This window comes from Nicotiana attenuata, unplaced genomic scaffold (assembly GCF_001879085.1).
Source record: "Nicotiana attenuata strain UT unplaced genomic scaffold, NIATTr2, whole genome shotgun sequence".
NCBI lineage: Eukaryota > Viridiplantae > Streptophyta > Magnoliopsida > Solanales > Solanaceae > Nicotiana > Nicotiana attenuata.
The window spans coordinates 85,191-102,222 of NW_017673277.1; the positions used below are offsets into that span (position 1 = coordinate 85,191).

Sequence of the window (17,032 nt, forward strand, 5' to 3'; positions counted from 1 at the left end):
CGGCGTGCCACACGATCCCATTTTATAGAATATAAGTGGACGGCGTGCCACACGATCCCATGTCATAGTTCAAAATATCTGGCTTTGTAAATAAGGCCCCATTAGGGGAATTCGACAGCATAACACTTTAACCCGGCAAGAGTACAGCTAACAGCCCAAATATCCCGGCAAGGGAGAGTACATAATAATAGTCTACACGTCCCGGCAAGGGAATAATCACAACACATCCTCTTTTAAATCACTTCTTTCTCAACTATCACATTCTTGTTCGAACCAACGCTCCAAAATATACCAATCACAATTCTTCCTCAACCGTTCACATTATATGAAATTTATCAATTAAACAAGAAAGTTGTGTCACATCATTCGAATTAAAAGCAATTAAGACTCACGGTCATGCTAGACTCCGGTGCATAGACAACCGTCACCATACCTATACACCGTACTCCACATTTAGCAAGTAGCAAATAACATCCTAATCCTATTCCCTCAAGCCAAAGTTAGAACAAACACTTACCTCGGTCCAAGAATAGCAATCAACTCTCTAATACCGCCTTTCCTCTACAATCCAACTCCGAAACAATGATATCTAGGCATAATTAGTTCAATAATATCAATAAGGGCTCAAAAACATAATCCCATAGCCTAGAAATGAAATTCCTATCATTCTTCCCAAAACACCAAAATTCGACACCGGTCCCACATGGTCCAAACACGAGGCTCGGACCAAAACCCAATCACCCATAACCCCACGAGTTCAAATATATAATTTATTTCAAGATTCGACCCCAAATTGAGGTTGAATCACTCAGAATCCCCAAAGCCCTAACTCTACCCAAAACCCCCATTTTCTACTTTGATTTCAAAGTTTAGGGCTAGGAATTTAGTATTAATAGAGGAAATTGAAGAAAACAAGTTGAACAATGCTTACCCAAGAAGTTTTGATGAAAGGGAGCTTCAATGGACGCCTAAGTGCTTGGAGAAGAAAGGAGTTCGTGTATTTTTATGAAAATCCCGAGCTACTGTTCTGTTTTTAACTTAAAAATTCGCATAGAACAGTTCCCGGACCCCAGCAATTTCCTTCTACGCGTTCGCATCTCTCTCCATGCGATCGCGATAGCCTACCCACCGGAGGATGGGAAATCCGGGTCGTGACAAAAATGTATATCAATTTTTTTTTGTATATCAAAATATAAATAAAAGATATTCTTTGTTCTTTGTATATTTCAGTGTATAACATATAGTTTCTTGTGGATATACACAGTTTGCTGGATATATATTGATATACAAAATGAGAATTAGAATTATTTTCTTAATCAAAAGAAAAAGAAGAGGAGAAAAGTATGAAGCAAATTTATTCGGAATGATTTCACCCTCTTAAAATTAATGGACAATTTTATAAAGATCACGAAACCATTTCCCTTTCTGCCAACACTACAAAAACCATTATTAACTTGTACTAGCAGAAAAATGCAACCAAAGTTTCTCTATTTCACTCTCTTTGTCTTTCTCTTGATCTCAACTGCCGGTTCTTTGGCTTATAATACCGGCGGAAGGAAAATGAGTGCGCTGGAAACTTCAGGGTCACCTAGTGGAGGAAGTGGTGCGGCGCATGGGCCTAATTGGGATTACAATTGGGGTTGGGGTTCTAGCCCAAGAGGAGGATGGGGTTATGGTTCGGGCTCGGGCCGGTCTCCTAATGGGTTCGATCGAGGCTGGGGTTTTGGTTCTGGGTCGGGGAGTGGGTCCGGTTCTGGCTACGGATATGGCTCAGGAAGCGGTGGCGCTTATGGTGGTGGATATGGAGAAGAAATACGGGAAGAGAGAAGAAAAGACACACGACAGAATAAATAAGAAATTAGGGTTATTTAGAATTTGGCTATATAATGCCAATTTTTTTGGTTACCTTTGCCAAACCTATTATATGGCCAAATTATTGCCAATTCTCTTTATGAGTTGTCATACCATGCCATTTTTTCTAATTTTTAAGGGGGAGAGTCTATTAAGGTAGCTTGCTGCCTGGGCTTTCGAGTGTCGCCCATGTGTTTCACTGTTGCACGGGCCTGGCACACCCTACCAACTCAAGTTTAATGTTTATTTGGGCCTCGCATTTGCTTGTCCTGATCCAGTTCGAAACAAAATGTCTTGTTTGTATTAGCTTGACTTATGCCTAAAATCAAAGGACTTGTTGCAATAGTAACCAAGTTGCTGTACATTTGCAATAACACTGAATCCTTTCTCTACAGTTCGTAACCAATTGAATCTTGTGATTAAGGAGTCTTTGTTATAGACAAAGTATTTTAAAGATAAAATAAGAATATTAAAATTTAAAACGTATTAAATATAAGAAATGGCATACTTTGTAGGGCAAATTAAAAAAAAACTAAGATGGCATATTAGGTATAGTAAATTGGAAAAAAGTAAGACATATAAATTAAGATTTTGGGAATATTTGTTTTGAACTTCTATTGAAAGTTTACTCAATTTTATTTATTATTCTATCAATTTCAATTTATGTGTCTACTTTCTTTTAAACATTTTCATTTTATCAGTAATGATATTTATTTAATGATATGCGATGTTTAAAACCACAAAAAACCAAATATTATTTTTAGTATGTTATCCACAGGGGCGCGGATCGTGCACAAGAGAATGAACTCCCTTTGATGAAAAATTAAATGTGCATATAAGGTCAAACTTATTTCTACGTATATTGTAGTAGATGTTGGATTTCATTGACACAACACAAACACTTACTCCCTCCGTTCTAATTTATGTGAACCTGTTTGACTGAGCACGGAGTTTAAGAAAAAATGAAGACTTTTGAAATTTGTGGTCCTAAACAAGTCAAAAGGGGGTCCAGAGTATTTGTGTGATCATTAAGGGCAAAATTGTTTGTTTAAGCTAAATTGTTTCCAAATTTAGAAAGGGGTCATTTTTTTTGGAACAGACAAAAAAGGAGATAGGTTCACATAAACTGGAACAGAGGTAGTATGTATTTACTCCCTCCGTTCACTTTTACTTATTTTGCTCACCTCTTAAAAAATAATAAATAAAGTGTATAATTTACCATGATACCTATATTAATTGATGTATAGTCTTTAATGGATTTGAAATGAATAATTAATGCTAAAGGTAAAATAGGAAGCGAAGTGAAAATAAAAATAAAAATTTATATTCAGAATTGTGAACAAGTAAAAGTAAAGGAGGGAGTACTTTCTTATTCATAATCCATAGACAAACCCAAAATGATACAGTCGGTTTGTGTCCGAGCTTCAGCTCTGCAATTGCCACCCATTTACTCCCAGTCCCCCAGGCAATCTCTATTTCTCCACATTTTCCTGTTTTTGAACAGACCCATTCTCTATCATATATACCATAATTTGCTTACTTTGTGTTTGTAGAAATGTCGCAACAGCTGACACCTTTGCAATTGACGCTCAAAACCTTAGCTATTCAGTTGTCTCCAGACAAGGGAAAGTACTTCCAATTCTAAAGGATTGCTCACTGAAAATTCCCTCTGGGCAATTCTGGATGCTTCTTGGACCCAATGGCTGTGGAAAATCAACCCTTTTAAAGGTAAACTCTCTAAATTGTGTATGTAAACTGTGCAAAATTTTGTATCTTCTAGCAAGTCTGGTTAACATTAAAGGGATTTTGGGTTTTGTTTTTTCGGGTGAAAATTATTCCCAGATATTAGCAGGTTTATTGAGTCCAGATGATGGATTCTTGTATGTGGAGAGACCAAGGAGCTTTGTGTATCAGAACCCTGATCATCAGGTGTGTCTGCTGAGCTGAAAAGTTCCCATTTTTATCATTTATATCTATTATTAAATGGCAGTGCTGCTTAATCCTCTGTCATATTCAGATTTGTGGCTGTCTTTTATGGATTAAATTGGACGACTAAGCAAGAATGTCTGCAATCGCATATTGTGTTGATGACTTTTAAATTGCTGATAATGGATGAATTGTGAGATTTATGGTCTAAAACTTGAGACTTTAGATACTTATGGCAGCAATAATAACTACTACTACACCTCAATTCCAATCTAGTTGGGTTCACCTATATGAATCCTCACTATCCATGGCGGTCCATTTATACTCGTCTCAATCCGACATTTTAAACAATAAAATAGGTTTCTTTTAATAATCGAGGCTTGGAATTTCATGGAACAACTGCAAAAGAATGTATATCATAAGGGGCACCAAGGGTGTTGCCTAACGTCGATAATTAGGTGAAAACCATGAGAGAGAAGGGTTCAAATCCTACCAGAGACAAAAAGAGTTTGGTGATTTTTTTTCCATCTGCGCAAGCCTTGTAGGCTAGAGTTACTATGCTGGTGCGAGGTAACATGTACCTCGTGAAATTGTCGAGGTGTGCATAAGCTGGCTCGGGTACCGCTGTTATAGAAAAAAAAAAGAATGTAAATCATAATGGAACAGGAGAAGATTGAACGCTTCATCTTGTATAAGCATAATTCCAAATTAGAGAGATCAACTCCACTTGATAACAATTCGATTAATGTAATTAAGCTTTTGGGTTTCTTTCTTCGCTTGAACTATATCTCAGTCGAGTTTAGATTTGGCAAGAACTATCATTCCGAGTTTTTCCCAGCTCTTTGCGTCATAAGGACTAATATGTTTTCATAGAACTTCTGTTGTAGATCAATAGTAGGCAGATTCTGAAAAAATTCTTTAGTTTCTACACGAATTCTGGTCAAGTCTGTAACTCTGTATGACCATTGTATGGCCATTACTCTGTTAGGACCGAAAAAACCAGGTGTCATGCAGAAGCTAGTAAAGCAAACCTTGAACGACAATAAATCCAACAACAAAAGAGAAATCTACCAAAAAAGACACAAACATTTAGCGTGGTTTGGTCAACTGACCTACGTCCACAACGGAGATGAGCAATCCACTATAATAAAAGAGAGTACAAAATATCGAGAGAACAACCTCACGAAGAGGCAAACACAAGTGACTCACTAACCCTTGTCCCGTAAAGTTCTCCCCCTAAACACGACTCTCAAACCTCATATGGCTACATTGTGGATGCTGGTGAATGTGAAGGAAGGATCCTCAATTTATAGAAGTCCAAACCTTTTCCTACAAGAAAAAAGACTAGCCAAATATTGGAGATTTATAATTTCCTTTTACAAAAACGAAAACCCAGTTAAGGTAATTATATTGCCCTTTTCCTTCAAGAGATAGGAAAAACAAATATGGTAAGAAAATTATGGCAAACACCTAACAATTCTCCCCCTTGGCCTGAATTTTCTGACAAAATAAACTTGATTCACCTTCTTCACATAGCCTTCAACAGGTCGCATCTCCAGATCTCCGCCACAAAGTTTGTCTCAACGCGCGTAGCACACCGGTCAAATTTCTCAGACAAAAATTACGATTATCGTCAAATATGTCGTGGCTAGAACTGAACCCGCCAAGATGAACCTGTCTTGAACCTCGCTCTGATACCACTTGTTAGGACCGAAAAACCCAGGTGTCATGCAGAAGCTAGTAAAGCAAACCTTGAACGACGATAAATCCAACAACAAAAGAGAAATCTACCAAAAGAGACACAAACATTTAACGTGGTTCGGTCAACTGACCTACGTCCACAACGGAGATGAGCAATCCACTATAATGAAAGAGAGTACAAAATATCGAGAGAACAACCTCACGAAGAGGCAAACACAAGTGACTCACTAACACTTGTCCCGTAAAGTTCTCCCCCTAAACACGACTCTCAAACCCCATATGACTACATTGTGGATGCTGGTGAATGTGAAGGAAGGATCCTCAATTTATAGAAGTCCAAACCTTTTCCTACAAGAAAAAGGACTAGCCAAATATTGGAGATTTATAATTTCCTTTTACAAAAAGGAAAACCTAGTTAAGGTAATTATATTGCCCTTTTCCTACAAGAGATAGGAAAAACAAATATGGTAAGAAAATTATGGCAAACACCTAACAATTCAAGATGGTATGTTTAAATGGGAGAAATTATAATGTTTGGAGAAGCAAGATGAAAGACTTGTTGTTCGTGAAGAAGATGCATCTACCCGTTTTTTCAGCTCATAAACCCGAGAGTATATCCGATGAAGATTGGGATTTCGAGCACCAACAAGTATGTGGATATATACGGCAATGGGTTGAAGATAATGTTCGCAACCATATTGTGAACGAGATACATGCGAGATCATTGTGAGAAAAGCTAGAGACTCTTTATGCTTCAAAAACCGGGAACAACAAATTGTTTCTGCTAAAGCAATTGATGACCTTTAAATACAAGGAAGGCAGCCCTATCCTTGATCACATAAATGATTTTCAGGGCGTCCTTGATCAGCTATCTGGAATGGGGGTTAATTTTGATGATGAGATACAAGGACTTTGGCTTCTTAATACTCTGCCAGACTCTTGGGAAACTCTTCGTGTTTCTTTGACAAATTCAGCTCCTGGAGGTAAGGTGACCATGGAATATGCCAAGAGTGGTGTGTTGAACGAGGAAGTAAGGAGAAAATCGCAGGGTTCATCCTCACAAGCAGATATCTTGGTTACAGAAGACCGGGGGAGAGATAGAACAAGAGGCTCAAGGAATAGAGGTAAAAGTAGAAGTAAGTCAAGGTCCAAATACTATAATGTTACATGCAACCACTGTGGCAAGAAAGGACACATCAAAAGGTTTTGCCGCAAGTTGAATCAAGACACTAGAGAAGGAAAGAAAGTTGAAAATAACGAGAACAATGTTGCTGCTATTGTTCAAGATGACCTTCTTTTTGCTTATGATGAAAACGTCATCAATTTGGTATCCCATGAGACGAGATGGATAGTAGATTCTGGAGCTACCTCACATGTCACACCAAGAAAAGATTTTCTCATCTTATACTCATGTTGATTCTGGAGTGTTAAAGATGGGCAATGCCAGTGAAGTTAAGGTGTTTGGTGTTGGCACAGTTTGTTTGAAAACTAATAACGGTTCAACGTTAGTTCTTCAAGATGTGAAGCATGCTCCAGACTTTCCTTTCAATTTGATCTCCACAGGAAGATTAGACGATGAAGGTTACCATAATGCTCTCTTTAACGGCTAATGGAAGCTCACCAAGGGCTCGTTAGTAGTGGCTCGAGGAGTCAAGTCTGGTCAATTATATGTGACACAAGGCTCTATTCTTAATGACTCAATAAATCTGGTGGAAAGTGATAGTTTGTCAGAATTGTGGCATCGAAGATTGAGTCATATGAGTGAGAGAGGGATTACGTGTTTGGCTAAGAAAAGTTTGCTTTCTGGAGTAAAACAAGCAAAGCTGCAAAGGTGCATACATTGTTTAGCTGGCAAACAGAAAAGGGTTTCCTTTCATAGCCATCCTCCCTCAAGAAAGCCCGATTTATTAGAGCTAGTACACTCTGATTTGTGTGGTCCTTTTAAAGTAAAGTCAAAAGGTGGTGCACTTTACTTTGTGACCTTCATTGATGATCATTCTCGTAAGCTCTGGGTGTATCCTTTGAAATCTAAAGATCAAGCACTTGGCGTGTTTAAGGAATTTCAGGCCTTAGCTGAGAGACAGACGGGGAAGAAATTAAAATGTATTCGCACTGACAATGGTGGTGAATATTGTGGTCCCTTTGATAACTATTGCAAGGAACAAGGAATTCGTCATCAGAAAACTCCGCCCAAGACGCCTCAATTGAACGGTTTGGCAGAGAGGATGAATAGAACTCTAGTTGAGAGAGTTAGATGCTTACTTTCAGAGGCTAAACTTCCAAATACATTTTGGGCGGAAGCACTTAACACTGTTGCCTATGTTATCAATTTGTCTCCTGCTGTTGCTTTGGATGGTGATGTCCCAGACAGAGTTTGGTTTGCCAAAGATGTTTCTTATGATCACCTGAGAGTTTTTGGGTGTAAAGCTTGTGTGCATATTCCTAAAGATGAGAGATCGAAACTGGATGTCAAAACTAAGCAGTGCATCTTTATCGGTTATGGTCAAGATGAGTTTGGGTATCGTTTTTATGATCCAATTGATAATAAACTTATTAGAAGTCGTGATGCAATATTCTTTGAAGACCAAACTATTGAAGATATTGACAAAGCTGAGAAGATAGATTCTCAGAGTAATGAGAGCTTAGTTGATATTGATCCAGTTTCAATTGCTAAGGCACCTATTGCACATGAAGGAACCCAAGACAATGATGGAGATAGTGATCAAGATCAAAATGATCATCATGGTGTAGATGTTATGGATGCTCCAGTTGATGAAGTTGTGGTTGATCAGCAACCAATTCCTGCACAGGTAACTACTACGAATGCTCCTGAAACCTCTCTTAGAAGATCTACAAGGGAGAAGCAAAAATCCATGCGCTATCCTCCTGATGAGTATGTACTTTTGACTGACATGGGAGAACCTGAGAATTATGATGAAGCCATGCAAGATAATCACAAAGATCATTGGATCGAAGCGATGGAAGATGAGATGAAGTCACTCCATGAGAATGGCACATATGAGTTAGTGAAATTGCCGAAAGGTAAGAGAGCTTTATCTAACAAATGGATATTCAGAATAAAGCAAGATAACCATACCTCTGCGCCTAGATACAAGGCGAGGTTAGTTGTTAAAGGTTTTGGCCAGAAGAAGGGAGTTGACTTTGATGAAATTTTCTCCCCTGTTGTGAAGATGTCTTCTATTCGTGTGGTTCTAGGCTTAGCCGCAAGTCTAGATTTAGAGGTTGAGCAGATGGATGTCAAGACTGCTTTTCTTCATGGTGATTTAGATGAGGAGATTTATATGGAGCAACCTGAGGGTTTTGTAACTAAGGGAAAAGAAAATTATGTCTGCAAATTGAAAAAGAGCCTGTATGGATTGAAACAAGCTCCAAGGCAATGGTATTTGAAGTTTGAATCTGTCATTGAAGAACAAGGGTACAAGAAAACTTCTTCAGACCACTGTGTATTCTTCCAGAAGTTCTCTGATGATGATTTTATTATTTTATTGCTTTATGTGGATGACATGCTTATTGTTGGAAAGAATAAATCCAGAATTGCAGTCCTTAAGAAGCAGTTGAGCAAATCGTTTGCGATGAAGGACTTGGGGCCAGCAAAGAAAATCTTGGGCATTCAAATCCACCGACACAGAGATAGAAATGAGTTATTTCTGTCCCAAAAGCAATACATTGAGAAGGTACTCAAGAGGTTCAATATGACAGATGCAAAAGTGGTTAGTACTCCTCTTGCTAAACACTTCAAATTGAGTATTAGTCAGAGTCCATCTACTGATGAAGAGAAAAAGGAGATGTCTCGTATTCCTTACTCTTCTGCCGTTGGTAGCTTGATGTATGCTATGGTTTGCACTAGACCAGATATTGCACATGCCGTTGGCACTGTTAGCAGATTCATTTCCAATCCTGGAAAAGAACATTGGGATGCAGTAAAATGGATATTAAGGTATTTAAAAGGTACTGCAGATTAGAAGCTGTGCTTTGGCAATGGCAAGCCTGAACTTGTTTGTTACACAGACTCTGATTTAGGAGGCAATCTTGATAATTCAAGATCCACTTCCGGTTATTTGATCACTTTTGCAGGGGGAGCTGTTTCTTGGCAATCTAGACTACAGAAGTGCATAGCTCTATCCACCACAGAAGCCGAATATATTGCTGTCACAGAAGGTGCCAAAGAACTATTATGGATGAAGGAGTTTATTAATGATCTTGGCTTTGAGCAGCCACGGTACATCTTATTTTGTGATAATCAGAGTGCTATCTGTCTCACCAAGCACTCCACTTTTCATTCTAAGACCAAACATATAAATAGAAAGTATCATTGGATAAGAATGGCCGTGGAAGAGAAATTATTTGAGGTTGAGAAGATACACACTGATGAAAATCCTTCGGATATGCTGACAAAGGCGGTGGTTGCAGATAAACATGAATTTTGTAGAAAATTGGCAGGCATGAAGCCTGTCAATAGTTCCTCTACTTGAAGACACATTTGGCCCCTTGGCTGGAGGGGGAGTTTGTTGGGCACATGCCCATGTTGTCCAGCCAAAGGCCCAATGACCTAATCCTATTCTCTTTTGGTTTCCAATCCTATTTGGAATTGGATTCGGTTATTCCTATTTTGAGTGGGTTTTGGCTTTAAGAGAAAGCACCACTCATGATCTATAAATAGGACAACCTTGGAGAATTATTCTATGCTCATTGATACAAGTCTTTGAAAGACTTAAGCACATAAGAGTGGGTTTTGAGAAAACTTTCATCAAGAGAGAAGAGAGAAAAAAAAATATTTGTTTTGCTGCAGATTTTTATTCCGACCAGCCAACTTCAAATCACGTTTTTCGATTCGTTAACCGTTGGATCGGCTGAAATTTTGACTGAGTGTTCGTAACATCTTGGTCTTGGATTTGAACGGTGGAGATCGGATTTGGAGGCTCGTAGCATCTGATTTCGAGCCTCGTACAGCAGCTTCGTTTTGTGGATTATACTCTTTCTTCAATTGATTAGTTGTTGCTCTTGTTGCTATTGTTGCTCCGTATTTGACCCTTGTTGTGTAGCCAATTTGGAGAACTTTTGTAACCCTCTTATTGTTATAGTGGAGCTTTTTGGATCTTTGTGATCCCATGGTTTTTACCTTCGATTTGAAGGGTTTTCCACGTTAAAATTTGGTGTTCTTTATCTTCTTTATTTTCGGATTTGCCTCTTCCTCGACATAACATACTCTGGGTAGATGGTGCAATTTGTACAACTTTGGAAAACCTCTAGGATATGTGGTAGCTAAGTCCACATCATTTTGGCACTCACGAGTCATTCAATGGCGCACGTGTCTGTCATTATCCAAGCTATGCATTTTATTCTTTGAATTGGATTTATGATTCCTCAGAGTGCGAACCTATAGAGTTTCTCATACATTGATCCATTTTCCTTTTGTGCGGTAATGTTCAAGGCCTCTATAACATAGCCTCATATGCTTTTGCTATGATGAATTCACGAGGTCTCTGCGAAACAGATGATGTGCTTGGTATGGCAAAAGCAGGGAGCTAAGTTTGCCTTTTAAGTGTTTTTTATTGGTTTGGTTTTATACCTAAACCTACAAACTAGCTTTGATATGAAGTGGACTTTCCACGGCCGTGTATTAAGAAAGTTATTCTGCTCTTCACTCTTAAATGTATGGCTTCTTTATTTCTTGTGCTTACAGGTCGTGATGCCTACAGTGGAAGCTGATGTTGCTTTTGGTCTTGGCAAATTGAACTTAACACCAAATGAGATTAGGACTAGGGTGGCGAGAGCTTTGGATGCAGTTGGGATGTCTGAGTATTTGAAAGTACGTTCTTCAGATATGATTTCCTAGATCCCTAACAGGTCAATATAATACGGAACTGCTCTCACATCTGTGCTTTTGTTTATGCCATGCAGAAACCAGTTCACACTCTTAGTGGTGGTCAAAAACAAAGGGTTGCTACTGCTGGTGCTCTGGCAGAAGCTTGCAAAGTTTTGTTACTTGATGAACTGACTACTTTTTTGGATGAAACTGATCAGGTATAATCTGATTCAACTTTTATGTCACTTTGTAGCGTCTAATTTTTCACTTGTTGGGTAAATCACATGCATGACCTACCAGTGGAGAAACTGCATGCCCTTGCCGAAATGAATAAATGAATGAAATAGATATCTTCCGAGGAACGTGTATCGAAAGATTTAATGAAGAGTATTCCACCCCTTCTCCACACCACAAGAAACTATTAGAGGTATATCAAGGATGCCTGCTGGTATCAGATGACAAAAACACTGCAATTCAATGCTAGTTGGTCGCCTCAATCCTGTTAGCCTGTTATTAAACTGTTGAAACTGTCCAACAAAAAGGTCTTAAATGGCATTTTGTTGAACTGAAACTGCTCAAAATTATTGTTCAGTGAAGTCCCAAGTACAGCAGATGTTCCCAAATTAGAAACTTTGGCTCATGTTGAACAGAGAGAGGTAGCATCCTCTTAGTGTCAAATATGTTAAAGGGTATCCATATATTGTCACGACCCGGATTTCCCTACCCTCGGGAGTCGTGATGGCGCCTACTATTAGGAGCTAGGCAAGCCAATTATTTATTACCTCTTTTAGCAAACCTCGACATTAATAAAACAACGAAACATTTAATAGAAAAGCGGAAGTCTTAAATATAACTAAACTGATAGCAACGCGGAAGTTCAATACAATTCTACCCAAGAACTGGAGTCACAAACTCACGAACGTCTAGAGAATACTAAATACAAGGTTTGAATGAAACAGAAAACTGTCTGCTTCGGTACAAATGATAACAAACTGAATAAAATAGAAAGGGACTCCGGGCCTGCGGACGTCAGCAAGGCTACCTCGAATGTCCCTGGACTGAAGTCAGCTCCCAATCAACTACTGCTGTTCAAAAGCTGCTGCTCCGGCGCTGTGATCTGTGCAAAAAGATGCACAGAGTCTAGCATCAGCACAACCGACCCCATGTGCTGGTAAGTGCCTGGCCTAACCCCGGCGAAGTAGTGACGAGGCTAGACCGGACTACCAAACAAACCTGTGCAGTTCGATATATATGTATGCAATATAAAGGTATACAGAAATTAACCAGTCAAGGGGGAGGGGGAGCATGCTGTAGGGGCTGTAACAGTTCAGGTATAAAATCAATAATTGAGGAATGAAACAGTACAACTACAATAGCAACGATAGTAGGAAATCAACAGTTGCACGGCACCATCCTTCGTGCTTTTACTCTCATTCTCACCCAAACAATCATATAAAGTGCACGGCATCACCCTTCGTGCTTTACCTCACAAAATGATGGCACGGAATGACCCTTCGTGCCTAAACACTCATATCATGGCACGGAATGTTCCTTCGTGCATTAGTAATCAAATCAGGGCACGGAATGTTCCTTCGTGCATTAATATTTATATCACAATCGTGCACGGCATCACCCTTCGAGCTTTATCACTCGTCCTCAGACAAACAGTAATAGAAGTCCCGGCAAGGGAAACAACAATAATAACTTTCACATCCCGGCAAGGGAACAACAATAATAACTTTCACATCCCGGCAAGGGATCAACAATAGTAACTTTCACATCCCGGCAAGGGAATAATCACATTTCTTTCTCTTTCTTTCTTTTCTTACTCAGTAATTACTTCATCATTCGCGCCACGCTCCAAAGAGTTCACAGATCACAATTCTTTCTCATACTCTTCACATTATATAGAGATCATCAATTACACGAGGAAGAGTCACAACAAAATAGGAATAAACACAATATACGGACTCACGGTCATGCGAGACACCAGTGTATAGATACTCGTCACCATGCCTATACACCGTACTCAATCAATTAGCAATTAGCAAACAAGACTCAACTCCTATTCTCTCAAGCTAGGGTTAAACCAAACACTTACCTCAACTTCCACAGCTAAATCAATCCACAACGACCACCTTCCCTCTCGAATTCGGCTCCAACTCAATCAAATCTATGCAATAACGACTTTACAACATTAATATAAGCTAAACAAATCAAACCCAATGTCTAAATATAGTTTTCTAAGCTTTCTTCCCAAAATTCCAAAAATCGACCCCGGGCCTGCTTGGTCAAAACCCGAGGTTCGAACCAATTTCACATTACCCATTCCCCCACGAGCCCGGATATACAATTTGTTTTCTAAATTCGTACCCAAACCGAAGGTCTAAATCAAAGAAGATGAAAAGCCCTAACTCTACCTATTTTCCCCAACTTTCTAACCCTACGATTACATGATTTGAGCCTAAGAATTTGATAAATGGTGAAGGAAAATGAAGGAAACAAGTTAAATAATACTTACCCAAGAAGCTTTGGTGAATGAGAGCTCTAGAAATTGCCTATGGGCTGTGAAGAAGTGAGTTCGTGTGTTTTTGGGTGAAAAATTCCGTCACTGTTCTGTTTTTTAGCTTTTAAATCACTGGGCAAAAATGCCCTTCGCGTTCCGGAAGCAAGGCCGCGTTCGCGAAGGGTTGACTCAACAGACCATCGCGTTCGCGATGAGCATGATGCGAACGCGAAGAGAAAGACTGGGAGGGTCCAGGAATTGTTATACGCGAACGCGTGAAGAGCCACGCGAACGCGATGAGGAAACTGGTGAAGTTAGCGTTCGCGAACTGTGGAATGCGAACGCGAAGAAGGAATTTATGGGGTCCTGGAATGGCTGACGGATCGGAGAGTTGTGACGCGAACGCGAAGAAGGGGACCTGGGAAGCATCGCGAACGCGAGCTGAAGGCCGCGAACGCGAAGAAGGGAATGCCTGTGCAAAAATTGCAGAAAATCTGCTATCATCCTAAGTCCAAAACTACCCCGAACACCTCCGAAAACACTCCCGAGCCCTCGGGGCTCCTAACCAATCACACACACTAACTCAACAACATCCTACGAACTTAACCGTGCGGTCAAATCACCAAAATAACATCAAAAACGAGGAATCAAACCTCAAAATCATCACTTCTTCATCAAACTTCATAAATTTTCATTTTTAGATATTTAGGTCCGAAACACGTCAAATGACGTCCGATTTCAACCAAATTTCACAGAAAGTGCTTAAACCACATATAAGACCTGTACCGGGCGCCGGAACCAAAATACGGGCCCGATTCCAACACGTTCTAATCAATTTTCCTTTTCAAATTTTCATATTAATTTCAGAAAAATAATTTCACAGAAAAATTCATTTCTCGGGCTCTAGACCTCGGAACTCGACTCTGGGCATATGCCCGAGTCTCATATTTTTCTACGGACCCTCCGGGACCGTCCAATCACGGGTCCGGGTCCGTTTACCCAAAATGTTGACCAAAGTCAACTTTATTTATATTAATATCAAAATTCATCATTTTTCACACAGAATTCATATTTAAGCTTTCCGGCTACGCGCCCGGACTGCGCACGCAAATTGAGGCGACTAAAAATGAGGTTTTCAAGGCCTCGGAAGCACAGAATGAATGAGAAAACAGGTGATGACCCTTTGGGTCGTCACATATATGCTGCAAACTACCATTTGAAACGGTGGGCAAAGGAATTTTTCTGGCAAGGTGGAAAACTAGTACGACTATACTAGTAATCTTCTTAGGTTGATGACTTGCCTTCTCTGAATGACGTGCTTATTCTTTTCCTTGTTCTGTGCTCTTTGTGAATTCCTTTTTCCCTTGGTCTTTTGTGTTGGCCGGAAGAGGAAGGAAGATTTGAAAATCACTATGAGTTGACATTTGATTTTTAGCGAGAAGTGGATTGGAATAGATCGATTTCACATATTGAATTTCTTTCTCTTTCAACTTTTGCTAGATTGGAGTAATAAAAGCAGTGAGAAACTCCATGGATACATCTAAAGAAATTACAGCTTTGTGGGTGACCCATCGCTTGGAAGAACTTGAGTATGCAGATGGTGCAGTTTACATGGAAGATGGAAGAATTGTCCGGCAGGGTGATGCAACTAGTATAAGGAATTTCATTGAAAATAAACTGGCATCTTATGTAAACCAAATAAATTTGTAACCACTTTTGCCTCAAGGATTCTTGTACATGTACATAAAGGCGTGTATTATGATGCTTTCCAGGGAGCAAATACTATGTTACATTTCTTTTCTCGCCATGTCAAGTATGCAAGATGTAGGTCTTTTGAGGGTCAAATATTTGAAGGAGTAAACTGCATTTGTTTTTCTTAGACTAAACTGTTTGACGAGGATCTCAATTGTCCATTTCAGCATGGCAGTGTGGTGTTCACAGGCGTATCTAGAGTTACTTGAACATAGGTGCACCACTTAAGAAAGTGGAAAATAGTATCAATTGTGAATTGATCCATATTCCTCCAGGTAAATAACTCAATCAAGTGCACCATTCAACATTTTTAGAGCATGGGGCCAACAAATAATATTAGACAATTCTAGAAAACATGTACATAAAATAACTAGTTTGACGGAGTTGACCATAGGTTCACGTGCTCCATAATTTGGGCAGTGAACAATACTTTGCCTAACACGTTTTGTTTTGCTTTAAAAGTTTACTGATGTCCGAAAATTTCCAAAAAAAACTTAGCTGGATTTGTGTGATAAATTTTTTGTTATGATCACACAGGATGATTTGACATTATTTTTACTAATGCTGATCATGGATTCAAGATTGTCCAATAGTGATTGGATTTTTCTTTAGAGAAGGCACATACAACCAAATCTACAGTTAACACTTCCTCTCAAAATTGCTTTGGTGAACTATTATTGCTCAAGGATGCAAATATTGTCTTAAAGTGAATGGATTTTGTATTGCAAAAGGCATATATGAACAATTCTAAAAATAGACTCCTTTCGCTCAAAATTCCTATATAATGTGCATATTGGAACAATTCTAAATAATGTGCATATTGTATCATTTGACATACAAATTATAGTCTCCATGGGTAAAGAAATCGTGGTAGCCATCTTTGTCGTCCTCCTTTGTTTTGCTACTCCCACGGTTCAAACTCGTGTCGGTGGCATTCAAGAGGCTTCTAAGATGATTAATAATCGTTTTAGTAACGTTGTAAAGAAGACTCTTATCACGAGTCGATATCGTGGATGTCTTATGCACGAGACTGCTACTATCACTGAAAATAATGGTGGTTGCAAGAAATAATTGAAGACTTTGGTTGTGTTTATAATTTCTAATAAATCCAAGTCTTGTCTATAAATAATTGTCATGTTTTAATTTCGAACTAATGCAAAATGTTGTTGGTTGCATTAGATTTAATTATGTTATATATCAAGGTGTATACTTTTAGAGTTTTAGATAAAAGATGGGTATCTTTTTCTGTTAAAATTTAAGTTCTATGTTGTGCCTCGTCAAATTAAAGATTTTGGTGCGATGTGGCTGTTGGTAAACAATGTTCCTTAATCATATTCCAGTGAAGTTAATCTGTTTTCAAATTACAAAATTACACCATATATCACTTGGGCCAGACAGCCCACTCGAAAATAGCCCATATTTTGTAAAAATTCTGTGGGGTAGCCACTATTTAAAGTGGTATTTACTTT

At 39.0% G+C, this 17,032-nt stretch overlaps 2 protein-coding genes across 2 annotated transcripts; both read left to right on the top strand.

The window, feature by feature from the left end:
- Positions 1-1,343: 1,343 nt before the first annotated feature.
- On the top strand, positions 1,344-1,979 carry LOC109215912 (putative glycine-rich cell wall structural protein 1). The gene has a single exon (XM_019380036.1). The coding sequence runs from the start codon at positions 1,387-1,389 to the stop codon at positions 1,852-1,854; it is 468 nt and encodes a 155-aa protein (XP_019235581.1). The 5' UTR covers positions 1,344-1,386; the 3' UTR covers positions 1,855-1,979.
- A 1,208-nt stretch (positions 1,980-3,187) lies between these two features.
- LOC109215918 (ABC transporter I family member 10, chloroplastic) lies at positions 3,188-15,690 on the top strand. The gene is made up of 6 exons (XM_019380042.1): positions 3,188-3,316; positions 3,405-3,579; positions 3,694-3,780; positions 11,183-11,308; positions 11,401-11,523; positions 15,312-15,690. Exons 1-6 carry the CDS (start codon positions 3,249-3,251, stop codon positions 15,519-15,521), a joined length of 789 nt encoding a protein of 262 aa, XP_019235587.1. The 5' UTR covers positions 3,188-3,248; the 3' UTR covers positions 15,522-15,690.
- Positions 15,691-17,032: the final 1,342 nt, after the last annotated feature.

Excerpts from the sequence above, each read along its gene's own strand:
- LOC109215912 (XM_019380036.1), top strand. The coding sequence starts at position 1,387 with ATGGACAATTTTATAAAGATCACGAAACCATTTCCCTTTCTGCCAACA.
- LOC109215918 (XM_019380042.1), top strand. The coding sequence starts at position 3,249 with ATGATACAGTCGGTTTGTGTCCGAGCTTCAGCTCTGCAATTGCCACCC. Across the intron at positions 3,580-3,693 it reads GAAAATCAACCCTTTTAAAG|ATATTAGCAGGTTTATTGAG; the intron begins GTAAACTCTCTA and ends AATTATTCCCAG. Across the intron at positions 3,781-11,182 it reads ATCAGAACCCTGATCATCAG|GTCGTGATGCCTACAGTGGA; the intron begins GTGTGTCTGCTG and ends TTGTGCTTACAG.